The sequence below is a fragment of the Bos indicus genome, chromosome 15 (genome assembly GCF_029378745.1).
Source record: "Bos indicus isolate NIAB-ARS_2022 breed Sahiwal x Tharparkar chromosome 15, NIAB-ARS_B.indTharparkar_mat_pri_1.0, whole genome shotgun sequence".
Taxonomy (NCBI): domain Eukaryota; kingdom Metazoa; phylum Chordata; class Mammalia; order Artiodactyla; family Bovidae; genus Bos; species Bos indicus.
Genome location: NC_091774.1, coordinates 83,951,701 through 83,966,817, shown reverse-complemented (window position 1 = coordinate 83,966,817; position 15,117 = coordinate 83,951,701). Strand labels below are relative to the sequence as shown.

The 15,117-nt window shown below is 55.5% G+C and overlaps 2 protein-coding genes across 21 annotated transcripts in view; one reads left to right on the top strand and one right to left on the bottom strand.

The window, feature by feature from the left end:
- Window positions 1-6,025, top strand: part of NCAPD3 (non-SMC condensin II complex subunit D3) — a 60,630-nt gene extending 54,605 nt beyond the window's left edge. For all 4 annotated transcript variants that reach the window (XM_019975430.2, XM_019975429.2, XM_019975428.2 and 1 more), the window contains exons 28-34: window positions 395-505; window positions 2,123-2,245; window positions 2,669-2,805; window positions 2,920-3,041; window positions 4,313-4,411; window positions 5,490-5,658; window positions 5,735-6,025. In XM_019975430.2, coding sequence (XP_019830989.2) covers window positions 395-505; window positions 2,123-2,245; window positions 2,669-2,805; window positions 2,920-3,041; window positions 4,313-4,411; window positions 5,490-5,658; window positions 5,735-5,840 — 867 coding nt within the window. In that variant the 3' untranslated portion in view covers window positions 5,841-6,025. The remainder of the gene's footprint in view (window positions 1-394; window positions 506-2,122; window positions 2,246-2,668; window positions 2,806-2,919; window positions 3,042-4,312; window positions 4,412-5,489; window positions 5,659-5,734) is intronic.
- Window positions 6,026-6,199: 174 nt separating this feature from the next.
- The window catches only part of LOC109568748 (uncharacterized), a 31,521-nt gene continuing 22,603 nt past the window's right edge, over window positions 6,200-15,117 (bottom strand). For 8 of the 17 annotated variants that reach the window (XR_011560604.1, XM_070767524.1, XM_070767529.1 and 5 more), the window contains 3 exons: window positions 14,954-15,110; window positions 14,415-14,603; window positions 6,200-14,300 (listed from right to left, as the gene is read on the bottom strand). Coding sequence is in view for 15 of the 17 variants with exons in the window: in XM_070767524.1 (XP_070623625.1) it covers window positions 7,659-8,603 (945 nt within the window). In the remaining 2 variants the exon portion in view is untranslated. The remainder of the gene's footprint in view (window positions 14,301-14,414; window positions 14,604-14,953; window positions 15,111-15,117) is intronic. The other 9 variants (XR_011560605.1, XM_070767533.1, XM_070767527.1 and 6 more) reach the window with 3 other exon arrangements.

The following is a 15,117-nucleotide window of genomic DNA, read 5'->3' as shown; positions in this document are numbered from 1 at the left end:
CTCGTGGGAAGGCTGGGAGCTCGTTTTCAGTCCTTCATTCAGTTGACCCTTGAGCAGGCAGGGGGTGGGGGTGCCAGCTCCTTCCTTCCCACACAGGTGAGGCTCTGTACTTACAGACGGGGCTGGTCAAGGCTCTACTGTATTTCTAGTTCTTTCTTCTTGTTTAGGAATAAGACTAGTACGTGTCTGCCTCCTGCTTTACACCATTTTGCAGTGATGGTTTCCTAGTCTCCCCAGCTGAGGTAACTTCCTCTCCAGTCTTCAGAATGACACCAAAAATAAAAAGTAAACTTGACATCATGCTCGAGATGGGCCATGCAAGAACTAGGTGAAGGGAACACGTTTGTCTTTCAGAACTTCATGCATCTGAAACAGCCTTCTTTTGTTACCACAGGTTCAAAAGAGGAATTTAATAGAAATGATTATTCCAATTATCGCCTCCCTGAAGTCTGCCCTAGAAAAGAACAAGATCCCAGCTCTGCGAGAACTCATGCTCTACCTCAGGGTAAGAGGCCTCAGGCTGTGTGATTGCCCCCCGCCCCCCAGCCCCCACTGGTCACTCAGGACCCCACAGTCCTGACCATGGGTCCAGTGTGGCTTGGAGCAGGGCCCCAGGCTGGCCTTTGACTGGGAGAGAAGACCTCTGGTCCCCCAGAAGCTCTCTCTGCCTTTCCCGGGGAGTTGGGTCTGTGTCCTGACTGACCGTTAGGTTCAGGTTTGAAGTTTCTCAGCTGCGGCCACAAACAGGCCCCCGTCTTGGTTCAGTCTGCATGGGGTGAAGTGGAGGTGCTCATCACTGACGGGAGCTCGCCCCGGCTCTGTGTCTGGGTTCCAGTCGGGGGTGAAGTGGAGGTGCTCGTCGCTGACGGGAGCTCGCCCCGGCTCTGTGTCTGGGTTCCAGTCGGGGGTGAAGTGGAGGTGCTCGTCGCTGACGGGAGCTCGCCCCGGCTCTGTGTCTGGGTTCCAGTCGGGGGTGAAGTTGAGGTGCTCGTTGCTGACGGGAGCTTGCCCCAGCTCTGTGTCTGGGTTCCGGTTGGGGGTGCTGCTCAGAGCAGCAGCCTTTCTGCCTCCTGGCCCTGGGCTCCCGAGGGGACACATGCAGACCAAGAGTGCACAGAAATGAGGTCTCAGACCTTCCTATAGAGTCTTTCAGTCATGCAGAAACACAGCATTTCCCCTTTTCGTTTATGCTGCTGTTTCCTTCTTCAAAAAATGCTCAGATTCCTTATTTCCCAAGAAGGGCTGTGGCAGGATTACATCGAATACAGTTTTCAAATACATCTTCATCCTACAGAAGTGAAGGTGGGAAAGGCTGAATGTGGAGAAAATGAGGAGTTTAGGTCACTCACACTGTCCTTGCCCCGGTGAACCTCAGAAAGGAATAAAATCTTGGGTAGCCCCCTGAAACACACGCAGACAGGGAGACCTAGCGTCTGGGCACGCTCGAGCAGGGCTGTGCGCCCGGCTTTGTGTGGACCCTGTCGGAGCAGCCCCCGCGGTTCTCGCCTGCACCTGGGAGCCCCCTGGTTGCCCGAGGCCTGGGAGGGCTCCTCCCTAGTGGTTGGGCCAGGTAGATCTTCCCTGCCTCCAGTAGTTAGGAAAAGTGGCTTCTTCCTCACGGCACAGAGGCTGGGTCCCCACCTTCGACGTTAGCCCTGGTGTGCTCACAGCCTCTGTCACTTCATGAGGAGACGCACAGATGGCCCCAAGCCTCAGCTGCATCCTGAGAAAGCCGGTGTGGACAGCTCCCCGTGCCCAGTCTAGCCAGGATGCCATGTGCTGCCCGCCTGCCAGCCTCCCGCTGGGATTCCTGAGACAGGTCCCACAGCCCTGCAGCCGCAGACAGTTCTGAGCCCTGATGGGGGCTGCTTCCAGCCAGAGTTCTAGGGGTCCATGGTACCTCGCAAGTGTTCAGGAAGCTTCCAGGAGATCAGGCTCCTGTGGTCAGCACAGGTGCAGTTGGCACTTCCTGGGGGAGAGGCGTCAGGTTCGCTGGTGGGTCAGTGGAGCGGAAACCGTCTGCTCTGAGCATGCGTCCTGCCATGTTCTAGTCGTGATCAGCTTGTGGGGAAGAGCCTGTGCACCGGCTCAGGGCGCTCAGGGATGCCGCGGTCCATTCTAGGAGGTGATGCAGGATTACGGAGATGAAGTCCAGGACTTCTTCACAGTTGACAAGCAGCTGGCCGCAGAACTCGAGTACGACATGAGGCGCTACCAGGAGCAGCTGGCTGAGCAGCAGCAGCCGGTGAGGCGGGCGGCCCCGGGAGCCGCGGGGCACAGAGCGGCCGGTGGGAGGCGGCCCTGCCCCCATCTGCCCAGTGTCACCCCGCACCCACCTTGGTGGCCTCCTGTCTCAGGGGGCACCGTCAGCGAGGGCCTTCCCTGTCACCCCTACCCTGCTGGAAAGTCACTGCGTCCCAGTGGGGGAGGGAGGTGTGCCTCTTCCCAGACAGCGCTGACCCTGATGGGGTCCTGGCTCCTTTGGTGGCAGAGAGCGCAGTCTCCCCGAGCCCCTCCTTGGGGTGGCTGCTCCCCCGGAAGCCTGGACAGCCCCATGGGCTCTGTGCGAGGCAGTGCTGGGAGCCCGGGTCTGACATGGTTTTGAAGTGAGTTCCTCTGGGCCTCCGAAGTGCTGGGAGATGTGCTCTTTAATTCTTTTCTGTGACAGGTTCTGAGCTTGGAAACAATTCCAGCTCCTGCTTGCCGAGAAAAAGACCCTGTGGCTGCCGCCGCGGACCAGCCGTTCACGCCCAGGCCCCACGCTGCGCACACGGCCGCACCCCTGTCTCTGGTGCCCAAGGACAGGTGTGTGGCGCCGGCTCAGCTCGTTGCAGGGGCGGCCCCGGCACCCATGGGCGGGGACCAAGGAGCAGGAGGGCGCGTCCGCCTCCGTGCCTCACGGTGTCTTTGCGCCAACAGGCCCGTGTCGGCGAGCACCATGGACATCCTGAGTTCCGTCAAGAAGGTCGTCGAATCGCGCCGCTGGCACAGTAGCCGGACCACGGGTCCGCTGCCCTCGGACAGTCGTCCTGAGAGCCCTGGTGAGCCCCGTGTGCGCCCACTGGCGGCCCCGGAGCTCAGGAGACCTGGGCCCTCCCCTGTCCCCGTCAGGCACTTCTGTCTGTCGTCTAAACGAGCCACTGGGACAGGCCCGGGGTCGGAGGGTGTCCAGCAGCCCTGCTCACAGTGGACGGTCTGGAGGGCAGGGTGAGGCCAACGCAGCCGGCAGCGAGGGGCGTGAGGAGGGGGGCGTGCGCGCGGCTGGCAGCGAGGGGCGAGAGGAGGGCGGCGTGAGCGCGGCTGGCAGCGAGGGGCGAGAGGAGGGGGGCGTGAGCGCGGCTGGCAGCGAGGGGCGAGAGGAGGGCGGCGTGAGTGCGGCTGGCAGCGAGAGGCGAGAGGAGGGGGGCGTGCGCACGGCTGGCAGCGAGGGGCAAGAGGGCGGCGTGAGCGAGGCTGGCAGCGAGGGGCGTGAGGAGGAGGGTGTGAGCGCGGCTGGCAGCGAGGGGCGAGAGGAGTGGGGCATGAGCGCGGCTGGCAGCGAGGGGCGTGTGGAGGGGGGCGTGCGCGCGGCCCAGCAAGGGGCGAGAGGAGGACGGCGTGAGCGTGAGGAGGAGGGTGTGAGCGCGGCTGGCAGCGAGGGGCAGGCGAGAGGAGGGCGGGCGCGCCGCCAGCAGCGAGGGGCAGGAGGAGGGGGGAGGAGGGCATGCGTGCGGCCCAGGGAGGGGAGCGAGGAGGAGGGGGGCATGCGCGCGGCCGTCCCGGGTCTCCGCGCTGGGCAGGGAGGGGCCGGGGGCTCTCGTCGGCCTCGCTCGGGCCTTGGTGGCCATGGAGCAGGGCTAACCTGCCTGTCCCTGAAAACGTAGGTATTTTTCACCTTTCCGAAACCAATCATGTCACAGTGAACATTGGAATGTAGTCTTGTATGTGTATGATCTTCAAGATTAATTCCCACGAGTATTTTTTAAACTTTTGATGGTGTAAGACCGTGGTTTCTTGTTCCTTTCACGAGAATTCCCACCTTGGCCCACGAGAGTCCACATCCTACAGAGAACCGGGTTCATAACATATCCCATTTTCTCTGCTGAGCTGTAGGCCAAAAATTTTAATTTCATTTGTTTGAATCCTAGTGAGAAAGGCCATGGTTTCTCATGCTCATCATTTGTGTGTATCTTTCTGATTACCTCTTTATAAAAACTTTATTTGGGACATTGAGTGTACTGTGTATCTTGCAAATGTTTTTTCTCCTTGGCATGTTTTGTTTCTGGGGCTGTTTGGGTTTTTGGAGAGGTAATGCTGTCCCCTTTCCTCCCAGTGCCCGTGCGGGTCTTGGAGCTGGAGTCCAGTGGAGCTGACTCGGAGTCCAGTGGAGCTGTTGACCTCGAAACAAAACGAGGGATCAGCACCCCTGAGCGTAAGTAGTCTGCGGGCACGAGCAAGTCTCCTGACTCTGCAGCGGGTACTGCGTGTGCAGGGGTCCCAGCACAGTTCCCTCATGCATGCCATGGGGCGTGTGGTCACACTGAATGCCCCTGAGTGACTGTGATGGTGCTGCTGACTGGGCACAGCTGACCGAGGCTCCTTCCAAGTGCTGCCAGTGGATGTGAGGGATTTTCAGCGCTAGATTTAATTGAACAAGGGGCAGTGGGATAGCAGGTCCCTCCTTGGTGGTGAGTCAGCTGCAGAGGCGCCGCCACCTGGCCATGCTGGGCTGTGCGAAGGGCTCCGAGCCCTGTCCGCAGTCCACACAGCAGCGGTGAGGGGCGGGAGGGGCTCCCAGGCCTGTGGCACTGCGGATGCACCAGCAGACCTGACCCCCGGCCAGGAAGGTCTCCCCAGACCTCAGTGGTCGCAGCACAGGGAGCACATTGAGCCTGGCCGTCTGGAGGGTGTGGTGAGAGCACAGCTAATTGGGACGGGACAGGCGGGGCGTCCCCGGGCAGTAGCACCCGCTCTCAGGTGTGGCCCAGGCCGAGGAGCGCACAGGGCTCTGGACACAGACGGCCCTGGGCGGGGAGGGAGCCCCACCAGCGTACGACAGCGGGGGCTCCGTGTCCTCAGCACTCAGATTGTCCTGACCGAGCACCGAGTGAGGGCTTATCCCCAGTGACCTGCTTTAAACCCGGCAACTCCCCTGAGGGCGGTACCTATCTCCCCTCTAGAGAAAGAGGTTCTCACTTTAGCTCGCGCTGGGATGCAAAGCCCAAGTTGGCCCAGGTGGGAGGGTGGGTGGCAGTGAGCAGGGGGCAGCCAGCAGGGCGGCATCTTCCGGGTGCCCAGGAGGAGCGGCAGGAGCAGGGGTCTTGAGGGGCTCTGAGTGCAGTGGGGCCTCGGGGGGCCGGGGAGGAGCCGTGAGCGGCAGCACTCAGAAGGCCGTCAGGGCTGGGAACCCAGGGAGGGAGGCAGGCCCTGGCCCCACCGTGCGCCTGCTCTTGTTCAGCTTCTCCCCTGAAGGCCTTTGTTACCCTTCCACTGAACATTCCCCCTTCCAGAGACCATCCCAAATGTCACTTTTGGCTCGGAAATCAGCTACATCGTGTCACCGGGCCAGTCGCTTCCCCTCCAGAGCAGGAGCAGGAGGCGCGCCCCAGGAAGCCGGCGGGGCTCAAGAGCTGCAGGCCAGGGGGACAACGTTCTGTGTCTGTCACTGCCCGACATGCCGTAAGTCCCCAGTCCCTGCCCAGAACGGTCCCATCTGAGGGCTGGGGCCCCACGTGACGTGTGCACTCCCCCACAGGCCCCCGCAGACTTCCCAGTGGAACGTGAAATCTCCCTCCAGAAGCGAGGACCGCAGCGCCTCCAGGAGGCCACGCCGCCAGGCCTCCAAGAAGAGGGCCAAGTGACCACCTCTCCCGGGAGTTCTCACCTGGAGCCCCGGGACCACCCACCTGTTCACCTCTGTGGCTGGTCAATACCTGGTTAAGAACTGTAACACGCCAGGGAAATGCCTTACGTATTTAATACGGACTTAAATATCCAAAAACATCCAGCTCATTCTAATAAACTCTATTCTGGTCCCAATCCAGAACGTTGTCTCTTAGAAGTCCTGCTTCTGTTAGCTGTTTTCCAGTTCCTTATAGTAAGGACACTGCTTCCTGTATCTGTTATCCAGACTGTAATATTTTTTCTATTGTTATTAAATTGCAAACTTTTTAAAGCTTCTTCCAATGCACAAAGGTTAAGCATGAGTCCAAGCTCCGAGTGTTTTTAGCACAGTGTTTTTATTGGTAGTCATTTAACTGACAAAGTGTTGGAGGAGAATAAAACCAGATCTCTCCTGTTAGGGAAAAGGGACCCACACCTTTAAGTTTCAGGCCGTCTGCCTCCTCACAGCAGCGGTCTTGGCATAGACTGCAGTCCCTGCTAGGAGAACTCTGTTTCTTACCAGAGTGACAGGAGCAGTGCTTTATGTCCAGTCCCGGGGGTGTCCCTGCGGCACAGGGGCCTTAGGTTCCGGGCCCACTTAACACTGGTGGGCGTGCGCTCTGTCCAGGAGCGAGCAGAGAGAAACAGGGTCGGCCCAGGGTTCATCCTGGATCTGCAGAAGCAAAAGCACAGGGTTTCTGTCCATGCTGCACGGGGAGTGCTGGTAGGTTGAGAGCGTCGAGGCTGTCCTAACCCCGGCTTCCCTGCTCATCTGTGTGAGCAGTTGTGTGTGCACATGTCTTCACAGCACACTCTGCATGTGTGCACGGCGGGGTCAGAGGGCAGCCCCCGAGGGATGCCCTCGCCCCCGTCCGGCGCTTCAGACCCAGGGCACACCTGACACGACGCAAGGAGGAGGCAAGTGAAGAGGCCCTGCTCCCACTTGTGTTTGTAAAGCTTTCACAAATGAGGTTTAACAGACACCGAGTGCAGGTGTGTTAGCACGAGTCTGCGGCACCCGGCTCAACTGCAGCCAAGGCCACAGCAGCGGGTGTGCCGGCCTCCAAGCTCCAGCCACGTCTACATCGTAAAGTCTCACGAGGCTTCTTTTCTGTCTGCAGCGACCTCCCCGACGCATGTCACTGCCCTCTCCTCTGTCAGAGCTGGGGCACAGGCCAGAGGCTTTAGGGTCCATGAAGTCCACCTCATCACGGAGCTGCCCCCAAGACAGAGGGCACCTCTGTCCCCACCGAGCAGAGCTGAGGGGGAAGGGCCGTCTCAGGCTGTGCTTTCGAGTCACACACTCGGAGAAGACGTTCCCCCAGCACCACGAGGAGCTGCCCTCTGCTGCTGCCAGTCCTCGTGGCAGAGTGCCCACACGCTCAGGAAAGAAAGGTCAGCGTTGTCTCGAGTGCTGAACTAAACACCAAAGCATACGAGGTGGCGACACTGAACGTAATGATGGCTGTGTCCTTCCCTGTGAGAGCCAGTGACACAGGCGTGAGGGCGCCTTCTGTGAAGCCGGGTGTGAGCACAGCAGCGCATCTGAGGCCAGGAGCGCCTGCTTGCAAGGAACAAAGGCCTCTGCAAGGCGTCCCTGATGCCCCTCGAAGCAGGCAGCATGTCGGGTGGCGAGAACTTCGTCAGTGTCAGGAAACTGCCCTGGACTTGGGCTCACGCTTCACCCCCGTCAGCTGGGCCACCGCCCAAGCCCCTCCTGCCACAGAGCAGCCTGCCGGGAGGTGAGGCGGAGCCTGCCCTGTCTCACTGCAGAGAGGGAACGGGGGTCACTGTCCTTAAGCAGATGGAAACGGGGTTGGCAGATTCGATTCAGAACTGCCTTTGCCCCTGGACGGTCTGATGAACCACATGAGAAAGTAGAGGGCGTTTAGAGGCCAGAGAGCAGGCTGCTGTGTTTTCTGAGTCAGAGCCACAGAGCTCGGAACTGGGGAAGCCAGGCTGAGGGGCCACACAGAGGACCTTTCCCCTCCCAGCCCCCTTGGCACTACCCAGGCGGACCCACGTGGTGTGTGAACCACACGGGCAGGGCTGGTCCGCCCTTGCCAGCGTTGGGCATCAGGTGGGCCGGGGCGGGCCAGCTGACCTGGGCACTCGGGAGCCCGCCACTCTGAGTGGGCCTTAGAAGGCAGCCGATGACTGCAGGGCCTGGTGGGCAGGAGGGAGCCTGACACCACCCACTCCGCGCAGCGTGCTCGCTCGCTCGGGAATGGCAGCGAGACCTGCGGACCAGATCCCTCTGGAGCACGCACATCTCTCTCCTGGGACCCGCTGGGTTTTTGGGGGACATCACCTTCCCTGCTGGTGACAGAGGTCTCCAGGCCTCCTCTCCTCCTCACCTGTCCTGACGTCATTAACTGTCCAGCTCCCCTGGGTTCTTGCAGCTGAAGCCAAGCAGCAGAGCCGAGTGAGGCCCGACAGTCCCCAGCAGTGCCCGGGGCACACTGCTCATGCCTGACAGGCCCGGCATTCCCCGCTCTGATCGTGGCTGACGAAGTAGCCCCGTGTGTAGGCACAGCGGATGCCCCTGTGATAAGGGTCAGGACGGCCAGGACCCCGACGGTGCTGCCAGTGTTGGGGTCAGCTGGAGAAGGGGAGGGGTGAGAAGACGCTGTCCCCCACCCTCCCCAGGCCTGGAGCGGCTCTGCCTGGCGGCGGTGACGCCCACCAGCTGCAGCACCCACCTGCGGGCACCGCCTGCGCTGACCAGCCTCTGGGCACATCTGGCAGCTTTCTTACTGGGAAATGGTTCCCCACAGAGATAGAACTAGGAGCCAGAGCCCCAGGGAAGAAAACCCCTGAATCTCTAGGGCGTGCCTCAGATTATTTAGTTTCAAGCGGATTAAAAGGGCAAATAGGAGGTGAGAACGTGGCCTTGCAGCCCCCAGCCGACCCTCAGGAGACCCTCAGCTGCGTTCTCATGCTTCAGGGTGGGCGCGGGGCTGCCCTGTGTGCAGATGAAAGTGCTGGAAAGCACGCAGGGGTGTAGTGACCCACGCTGGCCAGCCTGGGAGCTGCTGCTGTCCTCCCTTCTCGGGTGCAGGGTTGACTGTGAGCACACCGTTCCTTAAAGGTGCACGTGAATGCTGATTTCATAACTTCAGTTCCCAAGCTCCGTCTCTTGAGTCAGGAACTCCAGGGCACGGCCCAGGAATCGTCCTCCTGCCCCAGAGCACCTCTCCGGATCTGACAGCAGCTGGGGAGTGCCCAGGAGCAGACTAAACAGGTGGGGTGGGCCCTGCACCCGCCCCCATCCTGCCTCAGCCTCCACTGAGCCCTGACACCCAGAGGAGGAAGCACCCCAACAGCGTAAATTACTGGGGTGAGCCCTAGTTTCTGCTTCCTGCAAGATGGTCAGAGTGGATAAATTCCTGGAGACCTTATACAATTACGTTTCCAGGATTCCGTCAGTTATCAAAGTAATGGAGCTCATGATTCTTCATTAAAAGTTTCAGGATGAGGAGAGAACCTGTGGTCCGTCCTTCAGAGGGTCCTCCTGCCAGACCCGGTGGACTCCAGGGGGCAGCCGGCACCGAGGGCGCTGAGGTCCAGGGCACCAGGAGGCGTTGCTGGCCCGGGGTGCGGCTCGGTGGATTCATGCTCGCGTGTCCTGTTCTCGCAGCAGGCTGAGCCCGTGGCGTCGGGGGCGGGGCAGCAGTTCCAGCCTGAGTCCTCCTCGTGGACGGTGCTGAACCCTGGCTGGGGTTTGAGGGCGGACGGGGACCCGGCGACAGGGCTCCGGTGCCGCCCGCCTCCCCCGGGCTATATACCGAGTGCCTGTGGTTCAGTCCTGCCCACAACCCACCGGGGCCCCGAGGGCACCAGCAGTGCCTCAGCATCCCTGCGGGGCCGGCAGTCAGTCCCTGCGCCCAGACGGAATGCCCCCCAGACTCTCCTGTGCACAGAGTGAAGGGTCCCGACGTGAGGTCTGAGGCTCCTGCCTCACGAAGGTCGCTGTCTGCCCACTGGCACAGCGCCCGCAGCAGGGACGCCGGCACCCACCCTCTTCCCAGGGCTTTCACCAGAGGGCCAGCCTCAGTTTCCCACGAGGGTGAAAATCTGGGACGAAACGTAATATTAAAAAAGTAAGATCATGGCTAACGGTCCCATCACTTCATGGCAAATCAAAGAGGAAAAAGCGGAAGCCCCGACAGACTTTATTTTCTTGGGCCCCAAAATCACATGGACGGCAACTGCAGACACTGAAATTAAAAGATGCTTGCTCCGTGGAAGGTAAGCTATGGCAAACCTAGACAGCTTATTAAAAAGCAGAGACATTATTGTGCCGACAAAGGTCTGTATAGTCAAAGCTATGGTTTTTTCCAGTAGTTCCAGACATGAGAGTTGGACCATAAAGAAGGCTGAGTGCCAAAGGATTGATTCTCTCAAACTGTGGTGTTGGAGAAGCCTCTTGACAGTCCCTTGGACTGCACAAGAGATCAAACCAGTTCATCCTAAAGGAAGTCAACGTTGAATATTCACTATACTTTGAAGAGCTGACTCATTGGGAAAGACCCTGATGCTGGGAAAACTTGAAGGCAAAAAGAGAAGGGGGCGGCAGAGGAAAAGACAGCATCACCAACAGAGTGGACATGAATCTGAGCAAACTCCGGGAGATTGTGTAGGACAGAGGAGCCTGGCATGCTGTAGTCCGTGGGGTTGCAAAGAGACACAGTGACTGAACAACAGACTTTCATAAAAAATGAAAACCTTTTGTGCTTCAAAGGACACAGGCAAGTGAGAAGACAGTTCATTGACTGGAAGAAAGTCATACATCTCTGACAAAGGTCTAGGATACAAAATGTATGAAAACTTGCAATTCAGTGAATTGACAAATAAAATGGACAAAGAATTTGAATAGACATTTCTCTGAAAAGATACACAGTTAGCCGATTGAGTTGAGGAGGAGAAGGGGACGACAGAGGATGAGGTGGTTGAATGGCATCACCGACTCAATGGACGTGGGTTTGGGTGGACTCTGGGAGTTGGTGATGGACAGGGAGGCATGGCATGCTGCATTTCATGGGGCTGCAAAGAGTCGGACACGACTGAGCAACTGAACTGAACTGAACTGAACATGAAAAGATGCTCAACGACATTAGTTGTCAGAGAAATGCAAATCAAAACCACAGTGAGAATCCACACCACATCCCTGAGGAAGACTGGAATGAAAACGATGGATAATCACGCGTGTTAGTGAGGATCTGGGGAAACGCGCGGCCAAGGAGAAGTAAAATTGCACAGCCAGCGTGGGAAACACTTTGGTGGTTTCTTAAAAAGCTAACCTGTGACATCATCAGTTCAGTTGACGTACTCCTTTCCCGATTTGGAACCCATCTGTTGTTCCAGGTCCGGTTCTGAGTGTTTCTTCTTAACCTGTATGCAGATTTCTCAGGAGGCAGGTCAGGTGGTCTGGTTTTCCTGTATCTTTAAGATTTTCCACAGTTGCTTGTGATCCACACACTCAAAGGCTTTAGTGTAGTCAATGAAGCAGAAGTAGCTATTTTTATGGGACTCTCTTGCTTTTCTGATGATCCAGTGGATGTTGGCAATTTGCTCTCTGGTCCCTCTGCCTTTTCTAAATAGAGATTGAACATCTGGGAGTTCTCAGTCCATATGCTATTGGAGCCTAGGAGCTAATTGTCTACCTGGAGTTTTACACTCCATGATAAGCTGAACAGCAGTTAATGATTGTACTGGGTCTGAATGTTTTATGACCCTCCAGACCAGGGAGGCATTCTTCTGAATGCCTGGAAACTGGAACAAACACAGCTTTAGGCTAGTGGAGCCAAAAACGTTTATGTGAGAGAATTACAATGGGAACTAGAAAAAAGAACCAAGGCTCTGACTTCTACACTGACTGCCTAACAGTCTTTCCCTCACCGGGGCAGTGTAGGGGTAAGCGAGACCCTCACAGTGCTTTGTCTGCCTTGGGGGAGTTAGCCCTAATGGCCCGGGAGCGGGGAGAAGGAAGACAGAGCTGGAAAGCTGGTGCAAAGGGCTAGGAGGCCTGTAGCCTCTTCTGGACCGAGGTGCAGAGTCCGCTCAGTCCAGCTTTTGTTCCTGATTGCAGACTATGAGCCTGTCTCAGATCTTGTCTTTCTTAAGACACCTGCCGTGTTAATCACCTCCTCCTAAGTGTCAGGGCCAGATCTGTGTTTACCCAGGCCCTTCCCTTCTGGGCTGGAACAGTCAGCAGGCAGCGCTCACGCCTGGCGTCGACCCGGTGTTCCAAGGTCCGTGCTTCCCTGACCCCAGTCACACTCCCTTCCGGGTCTGGCCTTGGGGTTTGTAACAAGGAGATTTTTTCTTAATACATGCTGTTTTTCCAGGTGCTATTTCTGTGGGATTTCTCAAGGCTGTGAAAGTCCATTATTAGGAATTCCCACTGCAGGCTATGCTGTTGTTAACAGAGGATTTGATGTTAACCCGGAGGGCACTGTCTCTTGCGGTCTTAACTTGATAAAGACTGAAACATGCTTTCTCCCTGAAGGCAAGCTAAGCGACTTCCCACACGTTCCCTGAGGAATGACCACTCAGAAACCCGTTTAGTACTATCGTCGACCCCAAAAAGACTGCTCAAGACTATGGGGGTCTTACAGTTTCGCTTATTTTACCGTTAGCAATGAAATAATGATTTCGAGTCAGGATTTAAATTTTATCCCATCAACATTGTGCTTCCTCCCTGTCTCCATCTTGTTATTATTATGCCTATTTTGAACTTGTCCCTCTCCCTGGGGCCTTTTTCCCCTTTCATTCTTTCTTTTTCCCATGTGGCAATCAAGCGTATTTTATATACTACCCCATAGCCAGGCAAGCCTCAGCGCAGCGATCCCTCTGAGTTGGAAGAGCTCTGCTTCTTTACAACTTATTTCTGGCAAACAGAATCAGGGACTGCGGGCTCTAAGCTCTCCCTCTGACCGGTGCTTGCAGCAGCCACTGTGTGTGAGCCATCAGAGCATTCAGGGACTGCGGGCTCTAAGCCATCAGAGCATTAAGGTTGTTGCCACTGTCTTTGCAGGCTGAAGAAAGTCTTTTTCAAGAGTCTGTGGCTAAACTGGTGCTTTGTTGCCAGTCCACCTGGTCATGAGTGTGTGTGACACTTGGGATCATTAGTGGATCTCCGAATCCTGAGTATTCAATAAAACACAGACTTGGGACTGTTTTCCTCCCCAGAGCAACCCACAAGGGAAAATGAATTCCTGCTCCCCACACAGATTTTCATAACACAGAACAAGAGGAATACTACTTAGAAGGCTCTCTTCCCGTTGGGAGATCAATGTATCTCTAAGCCTTGACTCATCTGTATCACGGTTTAAGCACAAATTCTCCACAGCTCAGATTTGCAACATCTAAAACACAGTTTTGTTAGTTGATTCTTTGCCTTCAGGGATATGAGGTTTTGCCTCCTGGTTTGGGGAAGGTGTAGGGCAAGAACCATCTGACAGCTAACAATGCGTATCAGGCTAAGAACACTGGGAGGAGTTACTAAGCTAGATGCCTAGCAAGCATGAAATTCACATCAGTGTTAAGTATGAACATGCTCAGTATTATCCTGAGGGAATGACTTCAAGGTGGAAGTTTCTGTTATGTTTATTTTTCTCCAAATTTGTAACGTTTTTCTGTCATGCTACGAAAAGTCTTCATTTCCCTTTTCCCAATATTGAGGTTCAAGAAGCTAGCTCTCAGTCATAGACTAATGTGGATTTAGTTTCCTATGTAAGTATTTATATTAGTTTTCCTCAGGGATGTACATATGTGTATAAAATCCTCATCTTACCACTCGACAATACCGCTTTGACCATGCTTTCACATGTGTTCCTTGGTCAAGGTCACTTGCCAGAGCAAGCTGGGTTTCTGCAGTCTCGTCTGGTGGGTGAAGGATCCACTGAGGGCGGCTCAGGAGTTTCCCCCCTGTATTGTGATCCACGGGACCTCAGGTCTGGAAACAGGGAAGCTCTGATGTCCCCGACTAGCCCCAAGGGTCACGGGGATCTTCACCAGTTGCGTTCCCCCTTCCTGGTCTTGCCAGGGTTTGCTCCTCAAAGATGTCCACTCACTTTCTCCTCCTTCCTTTGGAATCCGGTGGTGTCTTCTAAGTGTATGACTTTCAGATAGGTTTGCTTCTTTTTGCTCTGGGATCTCTGCTGGGGAAGGAAGGTCCAGGCTGTGGGTTACTGGGTTTTCCTGGATTAAAGAACTCTTTAACTCAAGATGACCAGATCCAAACTGAGAAAACTACATTCAACATCCCCCACAGAGAATACAAACCGAGTCACCCATTTTACAGGATGGGGAAAAAGAAACAATGGGACAAACTTGATGTTCTTCATTCGCCATTAAACTTTTTCACTCTGGACCGAGGCCCTGATGGTTCTGTTCTTTAGTATGTAATGAAAGGAACTTCTTGTATCAAGGACCTGATAAGCAAAGTGTTAGTGGATTGATTGTTAATACATTTTAAGAAATGGTCTTAATCTAAGTCATTGAATTTTCCTACTAAATAACTTCTCAAGTTCTTCCCAGTTAAATACCTTGTATGGTGATTCAGAGACACGGCATGCGGGGGACCCACAGGGAGGACTCAGTCATGTCAAGTAAATCTAACTCATCTCTGTTCTTCTTGGCTTGTTCTTGACTAAAAACGGCAGTTCTCACTTGGACTCTCAGAGACTCGAAGCCTCTTCCTGAGTCATCTCGTCTCTGAACAGATAGGCTCACATCTGAAAAATGGATTAGAGAGGACTGTCTATGTAGGACTACAGGATTTTGGAGGTCATCCTGGAAGGGATGTGGATGGGAGTTGCACCGTTGAAGGTTTCTCCCCTCAGGAATCAACACATTTTGCTTTTGATGTTTTCCTTTTCTTTTAGGTTCAAAACCAGTGACCATGCTTTATAAACACTAAACCTCTACACCAGACACACAAGGATGTTTATTTTTTCTGGTCAGACAAATCAAATTTAAAGTATTAAGAACTTAATGCTACGCTTCATGGTTACTACGCAATAAAAGGATTTAGAATGGATGGAAAGCGCTTGACCGCTTCCCTGTAGTCAGCACAAAGCCGCACCTGTTCCACTGGCATCTGTTGTGGTGGAAGCGTAAACGGTCACAAAACGTACTTTTCCATTCGGAATTTTCTTGATGACTCTCCCTTGTTCCTCACATTCCACGGTCTGTTGGTTCTCTCCTTCCCATAAACCAGCTCTCCGAAAGAGGGTCAAGACCTAGGGA